The 27,659-nt window shown below is 38.4% G+C and overlaps 1 protein-coding gene across 1 annotated transcript in view; it reads right to left on the reverse strand.

The window, feature by feature from the left end:
- Positions 1-27,659, reverse strand: part of LOC114468623 (voltage-dependent T-type calcium channel subunit alpha-1I-like) — a 189,142-nt gene that overhangs the window by 80,823 nt on the left and 80,660 nt on the right. Inside the window, exons 3-7 of the mRNA XM_028455624.1 lie at positions 26,546-26,705; positions 19,091-19,430; positions 18,203-18,295; positions 9,567-9,885; positions 6,770-7,185 (exon numbers count right to left, since the gene is read on the reverse strand). Of these exons, the coding sequence (XP_028311425.1) occupies positions 6,770-7,185; positions 9,567-9,885; positions 18,203-18,295; positions 19,091-19,430; positions 26,546-26,705 (1,328 nt within the window). The remainder of the gene's footprint in view (positions 1-6,769; positions 7,186-9,566; positions 9,886-18,202; positions 18,296-19,090; positions 19,431-26,545; positions 26,706-27,659) is intronic.

Consider the following 27,659-nt stretch of genomic DNA (forward strand, 5'->3'; position numbering starts at 1 on the left):
GCAAAGTAATTTTACAAACATTTTTCAACTACATTATTGTAAATAATCAACAAAAGAGGTCCTAGAATGGAGCCCTGAGGGACTCCACATACTAGCTGAGCTCTCTTTGAGTTATGATTATAAACGCATACATATTGTTTTCTCTTGTGAAAATATTTTTTTACCCACTGTAGAGCAACATCTTTTATTACATAAATGTACAATTTATTTTTAAAACATTTATAATTCAGTGTCAAATGCTTTTGACCCAAATTCATTTGAAGACATGTAGGAACATGTAACATGTGAAGGGAATATGTATTAAGTAGGAGGCAAAAAAAAAAATCAGGAAAGAACTGGGAAAAAAAATCCTCGTAAATAAGCACCTGGTAGATAAAATTAACACATGCATTCCATCTCAGATACTCAATAGCAATGAGGGAGCAGAAGAAGATAGGCTGAAATATGAACCCTCAGGGTTTTCCGCTATTCTTTTTATAAGAAGCTCTAAACAAAAACTTGCTTTGGGGAAAAATGAGGAAGAAATGAGAAAGAATATGTATAAAGTGTATAAAAAGTGTCATTTTTTTGTCCGTAGATCAAATCAAAAATACTTTATTTATCAGAGTTAAGGGCAAGTTAGTGCACAGTGGTACCTTTGTATGGGAAGTTAGACATTAGGCTTGGTTTATCTGCCCTGGTGGCATACGAATGCTAAATGAAAATTAGTAAACACACAAAGGAAATGATTCTGTGCACTGAGTGGAGCGACTAACTGAAGCTGCATTTGCTAATGAATAATTCTCTCTCACTCACACTTTATATGCAAAGTTTTGCATCTTGAAGGCAAGGTAGTATTAATGAGCTGCAGGTTAATGAACTGAAAACTGTTGCAAAAAAACAAAACAAATAAACCAAAAAACCTTGTACCAATTAAATAACAGCATTAGAAATTGGTAAAAGTGTTAGGGTGAGCCCTTGCTGAGTCATTGATATCAAAGTTAAAGTCAAGATGACAAGTATAGTGAGTCAACGTTATCTTTTTTTCATCACTTCAGAGTATCTGGAAGCTGGCCTGTCATGGTCCTGGGGACCGCGTATGCACCCAGGACCAGCGGGTGCTAGGAAACCTATTGTTTTTGTTCCAATTTTTATTATTATTTCTATTTTTCTCCAGTAGAAGTGGTGCTGCTGGCTAAACCTTGCAAAGGAGGGTGGTGCAATTTGGAGGGTTGGTCCAGACCCATTCTATACCTGTCTATGTGTCGCAGTGTCCTTGGGCAAGACACTGAACCCTAAGTTGTTCCCAGTGGTCGACTAGCACCTTGCATGGCAACTCTGTCCCATTGGTGTGTGAATGGGTGAATGAGCTGATATGTAAAATGAGTAAAGTTTTCTAGCTAGCTATAAAAATGCGAACTGTTGCATATCTCGGTCAAAATAAATGCTAACAACACCAAATCTGAGATCCTTGGTAGGCATGTGACTGTGGGGGTATGAGCCAAATCTGAATAATTTATGCCACTAGGGGGCGCTGCAAATATAGGGTATTTACAGTATATCTCTTAAATGGCAAGACTGATTTTTACCAAATTTGGTGGGTATGACTTTGGGTTGCACCTGAGGCCATACCTCGAAGTTATTCACAATTGGTCAAAGTGAGTGTGGTTTATTACAACATAAACAACAAACATTTATTTCAGCTGAATTATTGTGTTGAGGGCTGTGAAATTTACAGCATAAATATAGAAGACCACACAGACCACACAGACCAAAAAGTGCCCCACTAGGTGACACTATAATGGGAGCAAACTTTCACATTTGAAATCACATCTTCATAAACTTTATATCCACATGTTCCCTAAATAGAGTCATATCTTCTGACATAAGCCACGCCCCCTCCCACTGCATATTGCTTTTTGTAAGTCACTACACAAAAAACCTACTTTTCCGAACTCCTAGAAAAAAGACAGTTGTGCAAGTAAGAGCATTGTTATCACAGGTATACAGAAGAACTCAAATGCAACACAGGAAGGCGTAGGAAGAAACTGAAATATCTAACAGACTGAATAAACGGGCCCCAAACAAAACAAGGAGGATAACTGAAATATTGCCCAATCGGATTTGTTTATTAAAGGAACACAGATTCCCCACTTTGCAATCAGAATCAGAAACGCTCAATAATTTCAATGAGCTTGAAAGTCTCTCTTCACAGGTTGACAATCTAGCAAGACACTGACAGAACTGAGGGAGTATATATAACCTCCTCCGACTTGACGAGGGAATGAGGAGCAGCTGTGGAGAGCAGGAAAACTGGGCAGGCAGGAAAACATGGACAAGAACAGGCAAAATCAAGGAACAGGGAGTGACTAAATAAGCAGACTCATGACAATTGTTTAGAAAGAAAAGCACATTTACCTAAAGGGGTCAGATAAAACATCAAACAATAAAAGCAGAGTAAAAGAAGGTGGGTTAAAAAAAAATAAGATTCCATCATCAATCAAATTAATCAAATTATCAAATCAATAAGAAAAATAAATCTATTGTCTGGTCGGTGATCAATTGTTTCTGTATTTATTTGACAAAAATCAAGCTTACTTAATACTTTCCTTCCAGATAAATCCACGGTCTAGGCCTCATAGATCAATGAGTCAAAGATTAAATACTAAAAATTTCAGTTTGTTGACATTTTCTCGCATTGCATTATGGGATGTGGAGTCCTGTAGATGGATGCGTAGAAGTGTTTTAATTCATTCTTACTGTGATTTCTAGTGCTTCTTTGCCATTATTTGTTTTGTTCTACCAGTATTCCCTTTGATATGATAAAAACACTTTTATGCATCTGTCTCCATGACTCCACATCCCCACAATAAATGCCAGGAAACTTACCGACAATGTCAATAAACAGTGGAGCGCAAAACAAACTTTCTTATTGAAATATGTGGTTTACACTATGGATTTTCCTGATTACAAATGTTTCATGTTAAGCAGCTTTCAGACTAAATTAAGTGGAAATTTTTGACAAGTGACTACAACTAAATGAAATTTCACACTCAGAGTTACAAATGTTTTCTGTAAGAGAGTCTTTCTAAGAAAGTGGACCATGTGTGTAAGTTATTGTTTGTTATCCAGAATTTGGATCAGAGACTTTGTCTGATACTCTGTAAATTTCAGATCCGAAGCCAGCAGAGAATTCCCCTGCAAGCCCTTGCCAAAGTTCGCAAGCCATGTCAGTAAAAAACCCTCACCCCCCCCCCCCTTTGCTTTCTCTAATCCGCTTTTTCTCCCAATCTATCTTCATCCCCCTCGGTTCTCCATCCCTTTCTTTTTTCTCTCTCTGACTCTCATTATCAGGCGCCCCATCTCGTCTAAATCAATACTCTCCTGTCGATCAGAGGAAGAAGAACCGAGAGAGAACGTCTCGTAAAAGAGAAGAAAAAGATGAGAAAGCCAGAGGATTGTCTGGAAGTGGATGAAGACATGATGGGTGAGGAGAGAAAATACTCCATTAGAGGTGAGGAAGAAAGACAGTGATAAAGGGATGGAATAGAAACAGGCCCACAAACTAGTCTAATTCTCCTGAGCTCAGATCAGAATCCATCGTTTCAGTAAGAAAACCATCTGCTGGGACCTTTTTTTCCCTCAAATAGGCTGGAAACGAGGCTTGAACAAACGCACCGTTTTCCTTATTAAGAAGTAAAACCAACGATTAAAAGCTGATGTAGTAAATTTGTAATCGATGTGTAGTAGTCAGAAATAGACACACAAACATCAGCTAATAGTTCTTCAGTTGCACTGACTCTGGCCTAGCACACAGCTCTTCATTCCGTCTTCATTATTGACAGAAGCATCATACCCTGACACCTCTGTTGAACTCTGACAAAACACTATTATTACTCTGTCTCTGCTTCCATCCTTGTCTGTTCCCTTTGTCCATCACTCCTTTAAAAAAATAATATCAAACATAACAACAATGCTCGCTCAGATTACTTTCTGCACAAGCAAAAACAGTCAGTGACACAATTGATTGACATTTTCATCAATTTAGAATGATACAAAAGTCTGCCTTCACTAGCAAAATAAAAGCAATATTGTCAGCACAAATGTCAACAAAGTATAATTGCGCTTTGAACATGTTTCCATTGTAGGTCGTAACTCCTGTGAAATGTCATTCCGCGACTTTGTTGCAGGAAGATGGATGGACAGTAATAATTTTAAAGTATAGTGCTTAGAAATGTCCCAGTCTTCTCTTCTGTCTACACGCACTGAGGCATGTTTTCTCAGAGAGAATTTAAATTCAGGTTTTTCTATTACCAGTTTTTATTGCGCTATTTAGATTTTGTGCATCTCCAAGTGTAATGGAAACACAGCTACTGACAAAACAAGGAAGACAGAGGTTTGACATTTTGATAAAAGACGACATTTGCTAACATGTTTATTAACAGTACAAAAGCTGACACCTAATACTTTAAAGCAGAACGAAGTAACTTGCGCTTAGTGCTCCCCCTAAAGGTTTCTTTTGGTTATGTCACTGTTGTAAACACTCTGAACCCCTGCCACCTGCACCACCCCACAGCTACTTGCGCACCTTTGCTCTCTCAAGACGGTAGCAACCGATCACTGAAAAATCCTAATACAACAGTATACTCGCATGTGACCATGTGAACAGTATGAGGAAGAGAGACGAGTAAAATAAATGAATGGTGTGGGAGTAAAACGGAAGGGAGTGTGGAAATGTGTGTGATGTGTTTGTTTGTGTGCTGACAAAGCAGCTCTGAAAATGGATAGATAGATAGATAGATAGATAGATAGATAGATAGATAGATAGATAGATAGATAGATAGATAGATAGATAGATAGATATTTGTGTGTGTGCTGCCTGATGGAGCGCTGGGTTGCGAGTGTGTGTGCATGCCTGTTGCTACGACATAGTCTGTGTGATTGCTGTGTGTTGCTGCTGAGCTGCCACTGCATGAAGTTGCTCCGTTCCTCGGACAAAGTTCTTCTCTGCCTTTTTCTTGCTGGCTCCGCCATGATATACATTTGAGAAAACAACTTGTAGACAACCGTGTGCAGCCACGGAACTGGTCATAATCTAGCATCAGTTTGTAATGGGCTGCCATAAAGCAGTACATCTTGCCACCGGTTTGGAGGCAGGAAAGTTGCAAGACAGCAGGGGGGATGAAAGACCCCCCAATCACCCCATAAACACTTGTATTACCCTCACAGGGACTACAAGAAGGATTTATTAAGGTGAAAAAGTTACTTAGTTCTGCTTTAACCTCAATGATGCTATGTGCTGCAATGATATTTCCTGAAAATATATTTATAACCTAACAACAAAAATGCCACTTTTTGGCTGCTTCAACAAAAGAGTATATTAATAATTGATACATTTTTCCAAAGCCCAATCATACATTGGTATCCTTACGTAATAAGCTTATTAAAACAAACAAAACACAGCTAACAAAAAGGCTTATTGCTTTAGTTGCCGTCTGTTCTCCACATATTAAAATGAATAACAAAGAACAATTTCCCTTGACAAAAGTAGGACTAAAACAAAACCAAATTTTCTTCAAAAGATGAATAAACCAACATTTATTTGACTACAAATACACTTTAATGTTCTTTATTCTTTTGTAAGATGTACTGAATGACTTTTTGATTTGGGTTAAGGTTATCTATCAGAGCCAGACCAATTCTCAACCCAAACCACTGATCTAAAGACATTCATGAATATTTTAAAGGAGACGTTGTACCACTGCTGCAGCCTGACGGTTGGCCGCCATTTAAAGGCTCTTGAGAAAGAACACGAGGGAAGAATTTAGTGCTGAACAGCCAAAGTACACACTTGTACCACTGCTCATCTTTGAGGATGAATACCAAATAGTCAGCCATACATAAAGCAATGTGCATTGTGGCCTCCTGCATACATGCCTTCTAAAAAAAAAAAAAAAAAAAAAAAAAAAAAAACTTTTTCTCAGAATTGCAAAGGGATTTGGGCCAAAAACTGCTGTGTAACCTGGTGTCTACTTCCAATTCCTCTCTTACTACAGTCTCCTCTCCTACTCCCCATCGCTGGCCCCCTCTCCCTCAAAACGTAGTTTATTTTTAGTCCTAGAGATGAGAGAAAGCAACTACTCCCAACGTTGTCAAATAGTGTGTGGGTGGATACGAATGGGAGAAGCGAGGAGATGAAGGGTAAAACCGAGAACGGGGAAAAAAAAGTACTAGAGAGTAGATGAGAGACTTGGGTTAGAATGGGAATGACTTTGGGAAACATTGCAATAACGAAACAAAGAAGCCGGTGCAGCAAAGTGCAAAGGAGAGGTGCACACTGGGATTCATGGAACGAAGGATGAAAACGTTTTAGAAAGAGGACATTGGAAAGGAAAATAGAGCAAAGAAGGAAAACAGAAACCAGTGGCGGGAGATGATGGAGGGAGAGAAAGGACAAATCTGTCTTATGCAACAGCTTCTGTGTTTGTATGTATGCCTGCATGTGTTTGTGTGTACACAGTAAAACATTACAATACAATATGGAAGACGGTCTTAGTGTGGGTGTGTACTATAGATGTGTGTTTAGCCTTGGCAGACCACCCTCACTTTGTCTCTGAGAATCCTGTGCTATTCGCATCAAAGTAGCCGGTCTTATGTTAATAGCTAGTTTGACTTTTTCCATCCCAGGGCTATCCTCTGTCAAAAGTCTTTGTGACACAATGCTCCCCTCCCACATTCATCCACATATCTATATTAGTAGAAGAGAAATGCGGAAAATGAGAAGTCTTACCTGGTTGTGATGTTCTATGCCCATACTGATGGTGTTGATGAGAATAGCAATCATAATCCCTCTGCTGAAATACTTGCTCTCCACAATGCCCCAAAGTTTCTTCCTCATACCATTCCAAAGGTCCTTACAATATCCAAAACAAGTCCTCCTCTTCTTCTTCTTCTTCTTTTTCTTCTTCTTTCCCTCTGTTTCCTCTTTCTCCTCTAAATGGTTCTCCTCCTTGTCCGTCTCCTTTACAATATCGTCACAATTGTTTGCACCACTGGCAGACTCCACCAAAGCTCTTCTGCCTTCCTTTGATGATGCCGTGCATATCGGGCAGTCCTCCGGACTTTGAGGGACAGTAAGAGTGATGGAGTTTGCCAGCAGTGGCTGAGAGCCGTGGTCTTGATTGCTTTGGTGGGGACAGTGAAGAGCTGCAACATCCAAAGACAGAAACAAGTTAGATTCTGCTGTAAAAAGTACCTATAAGTTTGAAAGTGTCAGTATTTGTGTTTTTCATAGCCCAAATGACTAAATATTGCTATTTCCTGGTACGGTAGAGACGCTGCACAGTCTCACTCCACTGTAAATGGACTTGATTTATATAGCGCTTTATCACCACACTGAAGCAGTCTCAAAGCGCTTTACATATCAGCGCATTCACCCATTCACTCTCACATTCACACACCGGTGGGACAGGACTGCCATGCAAGGCGCTAGTCGACCACTGGGAGCAACTTAGGGTTCAGTGTCTTGCCCAAGGACACTTCGACACATAGTCAGGTACTGGGATCGAACCCCCAACCTCTCGATCAGAAGACGACCCACTACCACCTGAGCCTACTATTGGCATTTAACAAGGCAGGAGGAGGCCACACCCCTTCTCAAAAGCACATTGCTGCTCTGCCTCTGTTCCCATAGCATGTTTTTATATGTTTGCGCATTCGCAGTCAGTTTCCCAAGATGAAAATCATTTACCTAAAAAGGCAGCGTAGAGAGTTGCCTTTGGACGTCGCCGCGCTATGCTAAATGCTATAAGTAAGTGCAGTGCATTAGTGAATTGATCCAGCGTGGCTGCTGCTGCTACGTTCTCTAGCTAGTGGGCGGGACAACACTACAGGTAGGATGACAGAGCTAGAGACGATAGAGAAACTTTCTTTTGAGAAAAAACAACAGCTTTTAAAAGATGGCAAACCAACACCTGAGCTACCAGAGCTTCAGCAAAGGTAAAGTCAGAACATTGTTCGTATTTTCTGTAGTGAATGGTAAAGGATTGGCTTTGTGGATGCTCCTCACTGAGGCTGTTCTGAGTTGTTGTTGTTGTTGTAATTTTCTCCATGTTTCTGTGTTTGAAACACAATCAACGGATGTGCTGCCGTGTCATGAGATATATCTTGTTAGGAGAGTATGGAGGCTATATTGAATAATTGTTTATGTTTTTTAATGGTGTCTTTCAATGTTGATTTTGTTAGATGGCTAAATGCTTGTCCATGTGGATATTGTTGGGTTTTTTCTTTCTTATTATGAATTATAGATTTTGATAAGTGCATTGAGATGACTTTGTTGTAAAGTGCGCTATACAATTAAAGTTGAATTGAATTGAATTAACACTTGCCAGCAGAAACATATGAAATTGTCATTGGTGTTGACATTGGTGGTCTCGATTTGCAACGCTCTGCCTACCCAACCTTAGTGTTCATGGCACATCACTGTTCATACCTGACTAACATGTCACTGATGTATTCTGGACCAAACCCATTCACACATTTATACACCAGCAGCAGAACTTTAAAGTCTATTCTGAGGCTGACTGGGAGCCATTGTAAAGACTTTAAAACTGGACTAATGTGCTTTGACCTCGTTATTCTGAACCAGCTGTAGATGTTTGATGCTCTTTTGGGGGATTCCTGTCAGAAGACCATTACAATAGTCCAGTCTGCTGGAGATAAAAGCATGGACCAGTTTCTCCTGATCTTTCTGAGTCATTAAACCTTTCACTCTGGAGATGTTTTTTAGGTGGTAGAAGATGTTTTTGTGATAGAATTGATCTGACTGCTGAATGTAAGATCACCAAGGTTTTGACTTGGTTTTTAGATATAGATATAGACTGAAGGTACTTGTTGACATCAGTCCTCTTTTCCTCATTACAAAAGACAATCACCTCCATCTGATGATTTAGTCGATTCCACTCATACAGCAGTTTAACTCTTCAAGAACAGATAACAAGCAGAGTTTGGTGCTTTAAATTTACAGATTGACCCGCAGGGCTTGAGCAAATACAACAAAATAAAATAAATAACTACTTTGTCATTAAAAATGACAATTTGAAATAATAATAAAAAAAAAAAAAAAAAACAGGACTAAATAGAGCAGTACCACCAACTAAGGCTGTGCAATTAATCGAAATTCAATTACGATTTTGATTATTAGACTCAACGATTACAAAAATATCACAATTGAGAAAAAAACAATTATTTAAAAAAATAAAAATAAATAAATAAAGTACATATGTTTTATTGGCTAAAAAAAAACCACTTCCACAATTTCCGATAGCTCCAAAGATTGGGACATGCAAGAAAAATGATTACTAAACACTGATGGAGCAGCCCTATCACCAATAATCATGAAGAACGGTATGGCTCCTTTGAGCTGAAGACATTTTTAGCCATAGGATGGATTTCATGTTTCGTTGCTTATGTCAACAAAACATACAAATAGAATATGGCCAGTGACAAAACATACAGTATAACTTTCTGTGGGTAATTGAGCACAAATAGGCATTTAAATAAGATGATTACGATTCTCTTTGACTTACTCTTTGGGGGCCCTGTATGATGCCGCTCTGCATGTGCATGTCCACGTCTGTTACTCCTGCCTCCACCCGGCGGCAGCGGCTTCCCCCTCAGTGTATAGTAGAAAGCTGCCGATCTCCTCTTTGCCTTACGAATGACATGACAGATCAGCTGGAATATTTCCTCGTAGCAACCCTTAGGCTCAGCCATACTGTCCAAGGTGGAGGAGGACAGGCACTGGGCCCTTTGCTCCTGCATCAGTTGGTGCTCCCGCTGTTTGGTTTCTGAGAACTGGGTGGCAATAACCACGAGGCACAGGTTGATCATGAAAAATGAACCAATCTGGGAAGACAAACCAAAAGCCAATGTTAGAGACTGGAGCTTATCAGGTGAGTTTAGATTCAAAGTAAACTACATCAACAAGATAAATGAGCTAACACAGGGATTCTCAACTAGTGGGTCAGGAACCAAAAGTGGGTCACGGACTTGTACTGGGTGGGTCACAAACAGCTGGTCAAAAATAACTAAATACTTAATATACATAAGCATATATTTATATAATGAGCATATATTTGAAGTACTTTTTAAAAAACTGATTTACATTTTAAAATACAATAAATGGGGAGTGTCTATGTTCGGTGCAATATGACTTACATTCATTGATTGGTTTATTGCTTACATTAGGTCACACCTAAGTTCTCTGATTTTCCTCTTCATTTAAGCTTATATAGTGCTTTTCAACGCATTTTTAAAATCGTGTTCATTACTGGAACTACTTTGTATGTTTTATAAAGCTGCTATTGTGTGTTTTTGCTGCACATTTCCACCTTTCCATCCGTTTTCAACTTCTCTTCGAAGGTGGTCGCATTTCTTCTTGCTCCTACCCTCCCTATCTTCCCCAGCTGCTTGGTTTGTCTGCTGTCTTGTGGGTCTAGGAGACTCTCTCAGCATTCATCCAAAACCCAAAATTATGGAATTGGTCATCTGGTCACAAAGCTATTAATCAAATTTTCTCAATGAGAAGACCAGGCCGAGGTGTCCGGACGAAACGTTTGCAGCCGGATACACGATGGATATTTTCTGTTTTTAATATTGTGTGTGAATTCCCCCTTGGAAATATTAGCACACAAGCAAAAGGTTTCAAGCCTTGGCTTCCCACCAAACGGGGGCTGATTGTAGCAGACAGACCAAGCCAACACATGCCCAAAGCACAGTTCAACATCTGGCAATCTTTCTCTTTTTATTCTCTGACTTGACTTAACTTCCCCTCCCAGCCTGCACTCAACATCATCCGTTTTGTCATGACTGTTCAACGTCTCACAGGCACATCCATGTTCCTCCCCAGCTCAATTTTCCCCCTTCCTTTGTGTCATTTTTCTTATCGTGAGCTGAAGTGAGTTCCTTTCTAGAGGGAGAACACTTGTAGCAAGACGATGGACTGCGTCGTGGTGAATGAATGGTGTGTGGTGGCTGACCCTTTTAGTGGCTCTAATGGGAATCACGACAGGAGCGCTGAAATGGCTTTTATTGGTGTACTTTGTGCAGGTTACAGAACAATGATCAGATCAATACCGACTAATGTTGAGCAGCTCAAAAATAGGACTGCTGCTTGGAAAGAGCTATTTTTAGCAGGGCAGACATGATGGCACACAGGAAATTGTACGGATACACAAGAATTTAACATTTGAAAGCAACACTTAAAATCTAAAATCACACACAAGACTGTGAATGGGTACATTTTTATTGGTAACAACCCCTATAACTTGACCTCCAGTATGCAGGAAGTGATAAAATATTTAAATCCTTGCAATTGTAATTACTGACAGAGGAGAGTGAAACATAAGCTGGGTTTCCATTACATATTTTTGCAAAAAAAAGCGATATTTCTGAATGTTGACTAACTATAATTGCGATTTGAACGTGTTTCCATTGAAGGTTGTTTTGGAGCCTTGTAATTCTCGTGAAATCTCATCCCGCGAGACTTCGCTTCAGGAAGACAGATGCTCAGAACCTCCTTATAACGCTCCATATTTCTTTGTTGTTTCACGTCTAATGTGGCACTAATAACTTTAAAGTATAATGCTAAAAAATGTTCCGGTCTCCTCTTCTGTTTACACGTACCGCACTCTGTTTTCTCGTGTATTTGCGTATTTCCAAGGATAATGGAAACACAGCAATAGATGAACATGTTTTGTGTGGAAAGGAGGCGGAGAGATTCCAATCTGTAGCTTGTGGGTTAAAGCAGGTCTACAGGTGCTAGTGCTTTGATTACCCTCTGGGCTTGTAACTGTGTGTGTGTGTGTGTGTGTGTGTGTGTGTTTAGTGATTCTGACCAGTAACTTTACGCATAATATAGGAAGGCAGTCCAGTTTCATGCATTCAGATGATCACTGCATTATGCATGCTGGCACACACACACACACACACACACGCATGGTTGCATCTTAAGTAGCTTCTTTATCATTATTTGGTAAATCCTGACTAATTATTGCTCATGATTAATGTGAAGTTTTACTTAGATTCACAACTTGTGATTAATAATTCAATGATTAATTTTTCTTACACTGGACATATACCTTATTTTCCTCTACAGCTCCATGTGTCAAATTCAAGGACCAGGGGCCAATGAAATGGAAAACATGACTCATAGTGTAAATTACCAACTACACCTATTGTAGATATCTCTGCCTCTCCAAATACACAACTTCATTGAAACTACACAACATTTGTTGGGGCTCACAGCTTTTTCCATGTTTATATTACATGATGATTTTAAACCTCAACTTGTTGAAAGTACTCCCAATTTTATTTTTTCAAATCCATCCATCCATCCATTTTCTGACCCACTTGTTCCTGTTTTCAGGGTCACAAGGGTCTGCCGGTGCTTATCTCCAACTCTCGATGGGCGTCAGTTGGGGGTGCACCCTGGACAGCGTGCCAGTCCATCGCAGGGCAACACACAGACAGACACACAACCACTCACACTCACTTCGACAAGCAATTTTGAGACTCCAATCAACCTAACCAAACAGTCATGTTTTTAGATTGTGGGAGGAAGCTGGATTACCCGGAGAAAACCCGTGCAGCATGGGGAGAACATGCAAACTCCACACAGAAAGGACTAAAGTGTCCACCCCAAGGCTTGAACTGAGGACCTTTTTGCTGTGAGGCAGACGTGTTAACCACCAAGCCTCTGTGCGCCCCTTTCCTCAAATCATTAGACAGACTTTTGTCCAAAATAATTGCAAATTTGTGACAAAATGACGGAAACCTAAGTGCAGATCACATAGGAACTGATATATGTCACCTATTGCTTGGAAATAGTAGGTTCACATATAATGTATATGTGGCAGTGGAATTAGGCCAATCAATGTTGAAATTAGTCATTTCCTCCACCTAATAGCTGCGATATACTCAAGTTCGAATTGGTCAGTTATTGACCCCTGATACGCTGTACATTTTAGGACATCCTCAGGTCTCAGAGTGAGGAATCAGGTATCAGGAAAACCTCTGTCATTTATCAGACCAAACGGACTCATGTCTCAGCGAAACCTCCGTCAAATGAAACGGTCTAACATCTGAGGGAGGTTTTGCTGAGGTTTTGCTGAGACTTGATACCTCACACACCCCTTGAAGTCTCAAGCCCAATTCAGTAACCTCGAACTGACCTGGTTGTGGTGTTACGGTATATGGACTTCCTCATAAACTTCCGTGAGAAAGTTTCACCTGAGATCCAAAACCATTTACTTGGCCACCTTTACTGATATTACTCGATACTATTGGTAACTTCAACACACATTTTTGTTAAACACGTTTTAGTGTGACACTTGTCTGAACTTCGGTCACTGTTGACAGTTTATCAAATATAAGACTGACAGGGATGAGATTAGTTTTGACACATCAGAGGTCCCACTACTTTCAGAGTCTCTAAGTTTATTATCTCGGAGCACACATTTTCAGAATCAATTAACGGACGTGAAAGCCCAGGGCACTTAATATAGTTACTTCTAAGAATTGACGAGGAGGACTGAAGGGGAATGTTTTAGACAACTAAAAAAGGAAAGGTGTAACAAATAAAAACGAGTCCAATCAAGGTGACCTCCACTGTGTGCACTGCACCATAAGGGACAAGGAATGTTATTAAAGGCAAGAAAATGTCTCGTACACAGAGACATGCTGACAAAAGCTCCCATGAGACCTTTGTCTAAGCGTTTCCAAACAAAGTGAATATTTCAGAAAGTTTAAAAGGGGGGGTGTTCTTTTTAGTTGGCAAATAGTCCCTCCCAACTCCTTTCCAATACACTTTTCCTTAACCCTGTAGATGACATCACAGGCTTAAAGGGAGGGAATCATTTAAAAATCAGTTTTTCAAGCTTTATATCATGTTAGTGTATCATTCCCTCCTGAGAAACACACATCCAGCAGCCATTTTCCTACTGTTTTGCTCGAGGGGACAAGGCTCTGCCTTGGGGACGAGGCCCCTCCCCCCCATGTTCTCTTCGTCAGTTCAGCCCACAGCACCCGCCTCTGCAGATTTAGCTTTTAATTTACTTATTTTAAATACTTTACTAAGAAACCCCTGGCTTATGTTGTCTGTACTCATTTATGTACATATAAAAAAAACTTGCACTCCTCCCCCCGCTTCCAGGACTCACCTCGGACAGAGAACTGCGTGTCGATTGGTCTACTCTGCTCATCGTAGTACCTACCTGCCTTTACTTTTTAAAAATGCCTTCAGCGAGAAAATGTAGTTTTGATGTGAAGAAAACAGCCCTCTTTTTACACTTCCCATGGATGAAGCAATTTATCAACAATGGTTGGAGTTCATCTTTGGAAGCGGCCTTCGTTTGTTCCAGGCACTTTTCAGATGACTGCTTTCAAAACAAGAGCTTATTTGTAAGTGGATTAATAAGTACACTGACACTATACAGCAATGTGATCCCTACTCTAAAGGAGACTACTTCTTCAGAGCCATCAGCACGGGTAAGTGATACTTTAACTCAACGTTGTTGTGTTGGCATTCCTCACTTTGATAACCATTCTATTGTATTGTAGCAAGCTTACACTCTGCTATTCTTATATTACAATATTCCGTGTTTTAAATGTAGTACTGTAGTAAGACATACTGATGTGTTAGAATCACAGTGTTGTTTAATAGATTATAAAGTATTGTTTGATGCTTTATAAATGACTTCACTTTTGGTTGCGACCAAACAATTGCTCCTCATACATATGATTAACAAACCGATTAAACTACATACATACAAAATAATGTTATGGTGTTGCTCTGGCTTGAAGAAAGAAAACGTACAAAAGTTTTATGAGGTAAGCCTACGACCAATGGAAATGGATAAAATGATAAAGTAAATAAATAAAATAGAAAGACACCAAATACAGCGCACAGAAAAACAGAAGTAAGCCGCATCCATGAATGTGAATGCTGGGATGACGTACTGAAGGGGGAGTGTTCATGGGCGTGTCAGACAGGCTAGGAGTTTCTTAAAAAGACAGAGGCGGAATCGAAGCGACGTGAACAGTGTTGTTACAGAGGGACATTTCTTTTAAGTTATTTTTGATATTTGCTGCATTTTCCAAACAATTTTGGGTAGCATAGTTATGAGTATGCTATAGAATTGTACTATGTGCCTGAAAAAATATGATACCCCCCCTTTAAGGAAAGGTGTTAGGAGACTTCCTAAAGGAGTTAGGGAAAGGCCATCACGTTGTTTGGACAATCAGACACACTTCCACTAGTTGACGTGATAGTCTGACAGCAGCAAAGGTTAGTGACATCTACAACTTTCTGAAAATGGACTACTGAAAGCACATTTATAACACTTTCTACTGTGCCTCTAACCACTGATAAAATCTCAAATATCACAAGGTTTGAATGTAAATCAAAAGAAAACAGGCTACGAGGACATTGAGAATTGTTACCCACACTCACCTTCCCCTCAGAAATCAACATTAATCCAAAATAAGTGTGATTTTATGAAATTATTACATTTATACAAGATATAGGCCTACATAACGTTGTAGGCATACAAAAGTACAACCGCACAAAGCATTCCGAGGTGAAGTAAATATGTTAAATAAAAAATAATGTGGCTGAAAATGTCTCGGATCCCTTTTTCTTGATTGACAGAGTACTCTGTTTTATGTCAGTTATAATCTGATGATATGGCTTGCATATAATAAAAAAGTGATTTATTTATTTAAAGTATTTTAAGGCATACTATTACATTGGTATCTTATGATATGCATCCCTTTTCAGTCTTGGTAAGTTTCTGTGAACGCTCGGATGAGCTCGTCCCCTTTAAATGTTGTCGCTGCAAGGAATAGTGGGTCAGCACTATCTGGTCTCCTTTGGTAAAGGATGCATCAGTGTTTTCTAGGCTAAAGGAGGTTATAAAGGAAGCACTGAATGTCCTTTCCTTAGCGTTTAGAGAATTGGAACGCTCCTTATCATGGCCGCCACTTAAACTTTTCCAGGGGTTAAGGAAAAGTGAATAGGAAAGGAAATAGGAGGGACTATTCGAACGTAGCCTTGATCTAAATCTAAATTTGTCTTGTGAAATATGTGCAACACAAATAAAGCAGCGTGTCAACATGTTAAGGTCACGACATTTGTACCGTATTTGGACACAGAGTGCTCCGTCTCATTTAGACAAGAAACAGTTACATTAGTTAGCAAGATAACTCCAGTCTTTATTTCGAGCCCACTCTGTCTGTATTGATGGGATTGTAGAATGTACATGGCACTATGATCAATTGGGTGGCATAAGGCAAATGTGATTATCCAGTAACGTGACTGTCTTGCAAAAGGTTGCTTGGAGTTGCGATGCCAAGATGAGGTTCCGCTTGCCAAAGAGTGGAGAGAGTTTACACCTGCAATCCTGACACCATTAATCATTGCAGAGACATTCAAACCAAAGGTTACAAGGTCAGCCATTAATATTCTCTGTTTGAGTGCATACCATTTTTACTCACTCTTCATTCATTGACTCTTAGCTGTCTTTATTTGTATGACTATTTCTCCCTTTTCTGCTTTCCTTTGGTGTTTTCTTGATCTGGCTTTTCCTGTTTGGGATTTATATTTCTTCAATCTGCTTTGAGGGGAAGTAAAACATCTGGGACTGGATTGTTTGTCTGTTGCTACACAGGGGGACTGAAAGCTGTTTACAGACAGCCAATGGCATTCCCATGCAGAATTTAACAACCTTCATTGTGCCACCATCTGGCCATGTTTGTAAAAAAGAAATAAAAAAAGCTGACGCAGCTTCTTGCACAGAGCTCCGGTTACAATACTTTCCTCTTTTTGATCTTTTCAGCAGCAGCAGCAGCAGCAGCAGCAGTCAATCCACTTCCCACTTTTTTTTAAAAATATATATTTATTTACAATATATACTAGTACCAAGTACCAACTTACATAACATCCACCTTCTTCAGACAGGGATTGAAGACAGAACTTCAAGCTTCTATTGGTTTTTCAAATATTTGTGCAGTTTAATTCACAACAAGTCCCTGAAGGCCTTATTTTTGTGGAAAATAAAATGTAGTTTTTACATTCGAGGAACAATTCCAAGCAATATTTAAGGGTATCATTAGGAAAGTCAATGACACTTATTTACAACGTATACAGGTATGTCATGTAGTGATCATATATTCTGAAAAAGATGGATAAAGCAATACATATATATATATATATATATAGATTTATTTTGTCTCAGTGAAACCTGTACAAAGTGCATTTATTTGTAGATTAGACATTTTAGTGCTAAAATTGTGTCTTTGAGTTAAATATTGAGATCCAACAGTTCACAGTAAAAGCATAAAGCCTAATATTACATTAAAAGTTAGTGTTAGTTTTACAAGTTAGATAGCATCATCGTCATGAGAAAACAATACAATTTTATATTTGAATGGTGTAGATCAGCTAAGAATTTGCAGAGTAGTGGACTGTCAAATTATGCTCTGAAGAATATGAAAAATAAGAAATAATTTGGAACTCAGAAGTGGAAAGGCTTCTATTGATTTTTCAAATGTTTGCAGTTTAATTCACCGCAAGCCCCTGAGGGCCTTATTTTGTGGAAAACAAAACTATTTTTTACATTCTAGGAACCATTAGTGGCAATATCTAATTAGGAAAGTCAATGATACTTATTTACAACATGTATGATGTCATGTTGTAGTGTGGTTTTTAAAAGTCATATATTCTGAAAAAGATGGATAGAGCAGTGTAGACATTTGGCAAGTCTTAGCCACAATAGTTGCCCAATCAAAATGCTCAATTTTTTAGTTACCGTTTGTGTTATTCGCAAAATGCCAGAGAACTACATTCATGAATAAAGCTCTTCATAAACTTTTCTACACACATGACGCATGGGCCACTTTTTAACCAAAAGCATCAGCAAAGGGTGTTTTTTTTTTTTTTTTCACTCTGCAGGGCTCTTTATCTACACAGCAGAACAGACATGCAGTTCCTATAAGCATATGGTTCTGTTTATCAGGAAATAGCATATGTTGGGAAATTGCTTGATTTAATGACTTGGGTAAAAACCCAACTTTCAGTAATGATTGATGTATTCCAATGCCATTATATGAGATACGTACATGAAAACGTGTTGTGTGGCTTGGATAAATAATATGTATTACTTACAATGATGAGCAAAATGAAGTAGATAAAGTTGTAGAAGGAGTGGGCGTCCATGACGTAATACATGATCTCAACCCATCCCTCTAAAGTAATCACCTGGAAAAAAAGATTGGGAAACAAAACAAACAGATTGTATTTCACACCATAATTTTCAAGGCATCATTGGAAACATTGAAATCATCACAAGAGAAATAACTCCAATTAGAACTACAATATATGCATTTCCTAAAGAAAATGCAAGTGAGGATGCATTAGCTGAAAATTAGCATTAGCAATAGTCACATTAGCTAGCATTAGCCTAGCATTAGCATTTGACTAGCTTTAACATTAACCTAGCAATAGCATTAACCTAGCAATAGCATTAGCCTAGCATTAACACTAACCTAGCATTAGCCTAGCATTAGCATTTCACTAGCTTTAACATTAACCTAGCATTTGCATTAACCTAGCAATAGCATTAACCTAGCAATAGCAATAGCCTAGCATTAACACTAACCTAGCATTAGCCTAGCAATAACATTAGCTTACCATTAACACTAACTTAACATTAGCCTAGCAATAACATTAGCTTAGCATTAAAGCTAGGGTAGACAATTTTCTCCAGATACACTTTTTAAGTTTTTAGTTGAAATTGTCTTTATGGGGAAAAAAAAACCGTCATAATTCAAAAAGGTTAAAAGTTACAAATTATGAAAGTACGAAGATAAATCTCAGCAACATTTTGTATGCTTTTTTGTCAAAATCGGACAAACGGTGTAAGAGGAGTTAGCGACAACGGAATAAAAAACGGATAACAATAGTGAGAATGCCTCCTGCATCTTTACTAATTATTGTAAGGTATACAATAGGCGAGTTCTAAATACTTTGCCGTTATAGCCCGAGGAAACATACCTGAAAAATAACAATCCAAGCATAGACTATATTGTCGAAGTTAATGGCGCCTTTGTGAGGATTAACATTTCCAGTGTGGCACCGAGTGTAATACTGGTTCCAGTTGATGCACAGACCCAGTGCACCCGTCCCATTTGTCAGAGGTTCAGGACTCAGGCCCAATGACTGTCTGTGGAGAGCGTCCTCCTTGTCCAGGCAGCATGTGCGTCCTCCTTCTCGCCGAGCCGGCACATCGGTACATGACATTATGCCGTTATGAGACGCCAACGAGCAGATGAAAGGCCGCTCATCATCCTCATCAGGACGGTAATATGGAGCCGGCAGGGTCATGCCTGAAGAGCTGCAAAGTGAGTAAACGCACAAGGTTAGATAGTTTTAGACAACATTCTTTGTACATAAAATAGTATGACAACTTTTAATTGTCATTGCAGACTTTTCAGAGGTAAAACATTTAGTTTTCATGTCAAAACTTATGGGGCACCAATTGTACAGGTGAGTATGCTAAAATTAATAGCAACTTTGTACAACATTGAACAAACCACGTTTAAAAAATGTATGTTCATTTCTTATGTTACTTTTGACCAGATTTTCAGCAATATTTGTAAAATTTGTGTGAAAAAAAATTATCGTAAAAATATAATGTTAAACATTACTTCTAAATGTAAATGCTAAACATTACATCTAAATCTAAATGTTAAATATTACATCTAAATATAAATGTGAAATATACATCTAAATCTAAATGTTAAAAATCACATCTAAATATAAATGTGAAATATACATCTAAATATAAATGTGAAATATACATTTAAATCTAAATGTTTAATGTTAAATCTAAATCTACACAAATTTACCGGAGTACCATAATAAATGCTCATTGATGCAAACAATGAGCGTCAATAAGTTTTCATTCTGGTACTTCAAATTAATTTGCATAGCAACTAATATTTAGTTTTATCCGTGACATTTAGATTTAACATTTAACATTCAGATAATATTTAATATTTAAATGTAACATTTAGATTTCACATTGACATTATATTTTTACAAGAAAGAAAATATCACAAATATTCCTGAGAATGTGGTCAAAAGTAACATTAAAAAAATCACATATGGTTTTTAAATGCAGTTTGTTGCTAAATGTTGTTTATTTGATCATGCACAACTTTACAATTGACACCCCATCGAAACAATTAATTTAAAAGTGCTTAAACTGCTATGTTTATGGCTTTACAAACACAAACTTTATCTATTCCTGTTATTGAGGCTGCTGACCTCATTCTCTCTACTTCACTCAGAGGAGATAATCTCACTTTAAACATCCTTAATAGAACAATCAAACAATCTCTCATGATAATTTTTTAGGCAAACAAGTTGATCTAAAAAGTCAGAGTGAGAATAATCACTGATGTGAGCAGTGAGAACATTTGTGAATGCATCCTATCAGTGGACTTTCTCATCATTGACCTCATGCATTTTCTGCAATTTTCTCCCTATTGTGAATCAAAATCTTGGAAATACACATCCTCAAAGACTGAATCAAGCTGATTGTCACCATCTGCATAGACTCATCACTTCATAGGTATCACACATTTGTAACTTCTAGGAATCGGAGAACCACATGAAGCACAGGAACTGATTTATGAAGCAAATGTGGATTTGCTTTCTAGAGCTGATATGTGACCCTAAATGTCCTAAATTATGTTTCAGACATGGTGTACAAATTCTGTAGACATTAAAAAAACATAACATAATTTTACAAAAGATAGCACATGGTACCTGTGTTTTGCGTATTGCCAACAAACAAAAGATGTGCATATTGAGGAAGAGAACATCATCGCTGTAAAGTGTGACCGAGTTAGATGCTCTGGAGACATGAGAAAATAACCCGGCCACAGAGCGTCCTGCTTTAATACAGAGGGATGTTTGCAACACAACTATTGGCTTCCATAATACGCCGTTTTAAATATAAATTGTTTAAAGCGACCTGAGCTGAGCCTCATTAAAATACTTGTGTGAACAGTTTGTGGTCCATCCTCATCAGCATAAGGACGCTTGTTTCACTCTGTAGTGGATCAACTGTGACTTTACGTTGGACATGGTATGAAAATAGTTGAATCACTGTGACCAACGTGGACAGAAGTCTGCATCTGTCAGAGTTTTAATTAATCGTGCAGCAGCAGCTGAGTGATCACAGCTGCTGCTGCGTGACGCACAAGTTCGTGTGGTTTCAAATGCAACATCACCGCCTCAGTGATGAAATTGAATCACTAAAGGATTTAGAAAAGCAACTGAATTACCACCCTTTATTTCAGATCTTTGTGTATCCATCCCTGAAAGTCGCGGCAAAAAAGAAGAATAAAAAAGAAAGTCTTGGTGGAAGAGACAGAGAAGATACTCTAGTAATTCCAGGGAGGAAAACTGGACCAGAGACATGCAAAGTAATTCTTTTTTAAAATAATATGTTATGGTTTAATTTATTCAGACAACATTTTTAAGGATATTTGAATCAAATTTCCTCAATGAAGTTGTTTGAATAAATGATACTTTAACATATTAGAGACATGCACGATGGCTAACTCGAAGGCAGATCCAATACAATGTGGTTGTGTCACTACCATTCCTTAAAAGAGGTAAGACGGTGGTGAGCATTCCCTCCTGAGCAATGGTTCTTTAGTGCTTGTGGCCACTTCAAAAGGATTTATGATGATCAAACCTCTAGTATTATATATGAGCTTGCAATTTAAGTTCCCTACAGGTTCCCTTAAAGCCTAAACTTCACAATGCATTTTTTCTTGCATAGTGTAGCATATTTTTAATTAAGTGCCTGCTGCATTTTTTTCTTTCTTTTTTTTTTTTTTTTTCCAAGCAAAACCTAACCTTGTACGTGTTTTGGGTTCAAGGATGTGAATTCAGGCATTCCTGTGGACTAAACAAACAGAGTGTGAATAGTTGACCCATATTCTTAGTAGACACACACTCAGGGTAACTGGACCTTGTGTGTTATTTCTGTTGCTGATTTTCTCTATTGCTCTGCATAGACTACTTGCTTTGTTTGATTTATTTGACACATTATTTTTTCCCAGAATCCATTAGAGGGTACCTGTACTGAAAATGCATATATCGTAAAATGTTTTCAATGTATTACGAATAAGCAAAATATGTGCACATTTTTTAAAGAAAAAGAAGCAGCATACATTTTAATTACTTTTATAAAGAATCCTTTTCTATTTTATATACAACCCAAGGGGAGCATTCCGGTGCATTGGGTCACACCTAATTTATCAGATTTATCTCTTCATTTAGGGTTATATTGCTTTTCTACACATTTAAAAAAAAAAAGAAATCTTGTTTTATTCATTACTACTTCGGATGTTTTTTAAAGCTGCTATTGTGTGTTTTGCTGCACATTTACAACCAGAGTTTTCCACCTCTACATCCACTTAAACCGCGATTCTCAGCTGCGCTCCAATGTGGTGATGTTTTTGACTCTGTGCTTCTATAAAGAGCAGATTCTGCTCTAATCAGTGGGTTCACTAAAGGGCCCATGTTATGCTAAATCGACTTTTCTGTGCTTTAAACATCATAAAAGTGCTATTTGGGCTTCATACACATGCCCAAAGTGTTTTTTTCATTGATTCCCTCAATCGTTAGTTAGAGGGTGATTTGCTCCTTTCTTACTGCAGGGTGAACCCAAACACCTCGCTCCAATTTAGTGACACGTTCCCGTTTTGATGATGAATTTGACGTGGCACTGAGCTGGAGAAGCCGCACCTCCAGGAAGCTCTCTGCCGTGATTGACATGTAAACAGACACGCCCACGAAGGTGAGCATTTCAGCGTCCTTTGTGCAGTGCTATGTATGTATTTTCTACAGTCTATGTACGTATGTACCGGTGGACGCCCCGCCCCCACGCTCTGTCTTGTGTTTGTAAAGCAGCATGAGCTCGGCTACAGAGTGGGTGGGAGGAGGGCGGGCTGTCCTCTGGCCCTACGTCACCGTGCGGGGATGAGGAAATCAGTGTCCCGTCTATAGACACGCCCACTCATGATTATGCATAAGTATCCCGCAAATCAGCCTGCTTGTGTATAGAGTTGCTCAGAAAGTGACTTTTCAGAGGCTAAAACTGTGGAAAACAGGCGAGTTTGGGAAAATAAACCTCAAATACTATGTTTTTGGGGTTCTTAGAACAAATGGAGATGGGTGAAAAATAGCATGACATGAGACCTTTAAGCTATGTGTGTATTTACAGACACATCATGTGAGTATCCCCGTCTGTGTCTGTGTGTGCGCGGACGTGCATTTACTTCTCATTGCTGTGCGTGTCTTCCTGCCTGACTAGGTGTGTCTTATTGCTACAGAAGTAACGCCCATAACAAGGCATTTTTAAAAAGGCAGGTCAGCAGAAAGCAGGGGTTTAGTTACTCTTTAAATAAAAAAAGGAGAAAAAAAAGCCCATCTCTAAAGGTTTGGCGGGTACAGAACTATAGTATGTTTGTATCATATACTCTGATTGAAGCAAATGACATCTTGCCTTACAGCATATTTAATAAACAAGCTCTGGTACACTCTCTTTGCATCTTTTTAGCTTATTTTTCTTATTAGAAATGTCATATTTTTCTCTTCCCCTGGTGAGTTGTGCTTTTTTTTAAGAATCTCTGCTCTTTTTACTCATCTTCCTTTTTTCTATTTCCTCCAATTCTCTCTTTGCTTCACTTTTCACTGGTCAAAAGTCGCATAAATACTGCTGACATGTCATTGGACAGTATACGACTAACAACAAAACACACACATGCTCGTGTGCAGTGATTCATGGATCAATAGCGACTCAGGCCTTGACGGCTTGTTCTGTTTCCCAATGTGAGCAGCTTAAACTCATTGATTAAGTTTAAAGGCGTAAACTGATACACTGTGGCTAATAGCAAAGCTGGATAAAGAGCTTGACAGAACAGCAATAAAAAGAAAAAAGGCAGCACCCAGAAGTCAGTGAGAGTCAAACGTTTTTTTTGCAGGCAAAACAGAATAACAAGCGTACAACAAAAAAAATAAATAAATAAATAAAATGAAGGCACAGAAGGTCTCTGTCAAGGTAGTAGAGCATGAATGAGGGCTTTTGCCTCTCTGCTGTCGACTGGGCAAGGCACCGCAAAACTGGAAACACACTGAGATCACACCTGCTAACTGAGCAAGACAGAGGGAAAAGATCACGAAGAAGACGGAGGACTAAAAAAAAAGGTTACTGAGAAATTCGATTTAAGGATGGAATATAACATGAAGGAAAATCCTTCAGGAGAGAGAGGGATTGTTGGAAGGGTTGGTGTACAGATTGTATAGATATAAAAGCATGTTTATACGTCGAACATGAATAAATCACCCATGAGCACAATGGCCTTGGCCTTTTCTTCGGGCCATTTGTACGATTTTCTTTTCACTGGGATTCTTAAAGCTGCAAAGCTTTCTGCGTCTTTTTTAGGTTGCAGAAGTAAAAAAATAAATAAAAGATGAAAGTTAATGGAGCGAAGCCAAATGTAGACAGTGATACTAAAGAATGAAACAGTCCAGAAAAAGGCAGAGAGAACACATATAAATCAAGAAAAAGGCCAGTGATCAAAGGAGGAAAGATTTTAAATGGGACTCCAACACTCAACCCTTTCTATTATTATAACCAACATTAGCCCCTCACTTAGCATAATAGCCCTTCAGTGCTAACTCACTGAGACCTCGCAAATTAAGCTCCAAGCACAATGACCCACATGAATAGAGCCATATTCTTTGTAGCAAAGCAACCAAGACCAAACATTCAGTTCAGTAAGAGATTAACACAACATGACCTAATGCACTGATGAGGACAACAGGGAGTGTGAGAGCAAAATCTCATTGAACCCAGGCCTTCTTCCCTACTTAGTGCTGTGTCTTAAAGCCATTGTACGTTTGAATGTAGTCATTTATTTTTTATTTTTTATTTTTTTTGGTGCTTTCAAATGTTTTTGGGTATGCTGGCTGTTATTTTTGTTTTTTTACTCATCTTGTGTACTGTCAGCGTATAGTAAGTTGTAATGCTGGTGTTTCCAATGACCAGGGTTTTAAGTACATTTCTTTCTTTCATAATTTTTGGTTTTGGAATCATTTTGATAGTTGTTGTTGCTTTTTGTGTATATTTTGAGTCGGTTTGTGCGGTTACTTTGGGGGCCGCATAAAATTAGTCCGAGGGCCAAATTATCAAAATTTATGTCAGTATTCAGAATAATGACCAATCTGAGCTTTAATACAGGGAGTAACTCAGGGTTTTGTGTTTTTTAGAGTCATTTTGTGAATAAGGTCTCATTTGAGTGTGTTTTTTGTCATTATATATATATATATATATATATATATATATATATATATATATATATATATATATATAATTTTGTGTATTTTTGTAGTTGTTGTGTATTTTGTTCTGATATTTTTGAAGTCATCTTGTGTGTTTTTGGAATAATTTTGATTGTCTTTTGTGTACATTTCTTTATTTTTTTGTTATTTTGGACTGGTACTATGGAGGGCTGCACAAAATCAGGCCAAAGGAAATCAGTCCAACAGATAAAGCTATCTCTAAATAATTAAAACAACTGTCCAATGAAACAGAAAAAGATAAGGAATTGAACCTTTATTTGAAAGTAAACAGCAACATGAGTATAACTGATAGCTCACTCACATATTCAAATGACAAAACCAGCAGGGAAATCCTGGCGAACATTGCACATAGAGTGACTAAGCGATGTGCTAATATTTACACACACACACACACACACACACACACACACACACACACACACACACACACACACACACACACACACACACACACACACACACACACACACACACACATTAAATTGCATGTCTCTGGTGAGCTGATGTCAGCTCACAGGCAGAGCAAGTAGAGCTGGTGATTGTCACTCTCACACCGGCTCGGTGGGTGACGCTGTCATGTAGGGTCATGAATACGGAGGCATGCAGCTGGAACCTAATCACATCTCAGTTATAAAGTGGGACAACATCCCGTGCTGGTGCTTTGTAGCATCAGAGTGTGATGGAAAACAGGGTAGACGAAAGCAATAAAATCTATACTTAAGGAAAGAATGACATAATCCTTGCTAAAGAGTGTCTTCATATTCAAACTGTGCAAAAAAGAAAGAACAAATGAGACTGATAATATAGTCATTAGTGTGATAAATACTTTACAAGTATGAAGTGATGAAGAAGGAAGAAAAAAGAGGTATGTACAGTATGTGGGGCTCTATAAGGGGGTATTATTGCATCTTCATTATACCTGTGATAATGTGCCCTGATGTAATAATAATAATAATAATAATAATAATAATAATAATAATAATAATAATAATAATAATAATAATAATAACAGAAAAGGTTTGACAGCAAACACGGACACATACAACAGTCTATGTCACTTACAGGGTAAAGTTCTCCTTAGGGTAGCAGCGGTTTCTCAGCAGGCCGGCCCACAGCTGCACCCCGATGATGCCGAAGATGAAGAAGACAAAGAAGCACAGCAGCAAAACGTTGCCAAGCATGGGTAGGGTGTCCAGCAGCAGGTTCACCAGGATGCGCATACCTGTGAACATGTTCAAATCCATCAATCAATAAAAGAAAACCTGAGACCTACAGCACTGATGGTTATATCTATCTAAAAATCACACTGCCTAGTGAGGTGTATTGACTGCTTCATATGATATTCATTTAATGCAATATACCTTTTCCCACAATTAAATCCAGCCACCACAGAAGCACAGTTGTTGGAGTGTTATATTGACTCCCAGACTAGTCCTTTCTGCAACCACAGCTGTATGTCATAACAGTGTCTGATTCCGGCTCCAATGCATTGACAAATAGGAGTTTTACCACCTTTTAGACCACAATAAACATTTGTTGCTTCTCTCTTTGTGTCCAAGCTGAGGCTAATTTAGTCAACATGTGGTGTCTGAAAACCCTGTGAAAAATATATGTGCATTCTCTGCTGTTTTCCCTCTGAGTATGATTTGACCCTCAATGCTCTCACAGGGCCTCTGTCTCTTGTTGTACTGTTTTTTTGATTCTGCTTGTTTTACTAAACTTTGTATTATTTTGCAAGTCAGTTTCAACAAAGACACTTGTTTCCTTTTTCAGAAAGTACGAGAGGTAAATGATCTGTTTTGAAATAAACACAAAAGCAAAATTATAATTCCTGTGTCACATTTAAGGGCCTGGGCTACGAAGCTGGATTTCCTCTTAACGCGCTAACTTCTGGGATTTATTCTGTGTTTCTTGCACTATGATGCTGGTTAATGTCTTACTGGACTAAATCACCATGGTAACAGACTGAACGACTAACTTGGTCGGGACCAGGTTATGAAGTACCTATTTTTTTTTAGAAAATGTCCTGCCCATTGTTTGAAGATCCTGGTTGGTGCATATCTGACAGCTGCATTTAGGAAAGAAAAAGTATTAATGGATAAATGCAATCCTGTCATTTACTGATGACATCTTTTAAGAAAAATATAGATTTATATCTGATGAACTGATCTACAGT

This window comes from Gouania willdenowi, chromosome 8 (assembly GCF_900634775.1).
Source record: "Gouania willdenowi chromosome 8, fGouWil2.1, whole genome shotgun sequence".
Taxonomy (NCBI): domain Eukaryota; kingdom Metazoa; phylum Chordata; class Actinopteri; order Blenniiformes; family Gobiesocidae; genus Gouania; species Gouania willdenowi.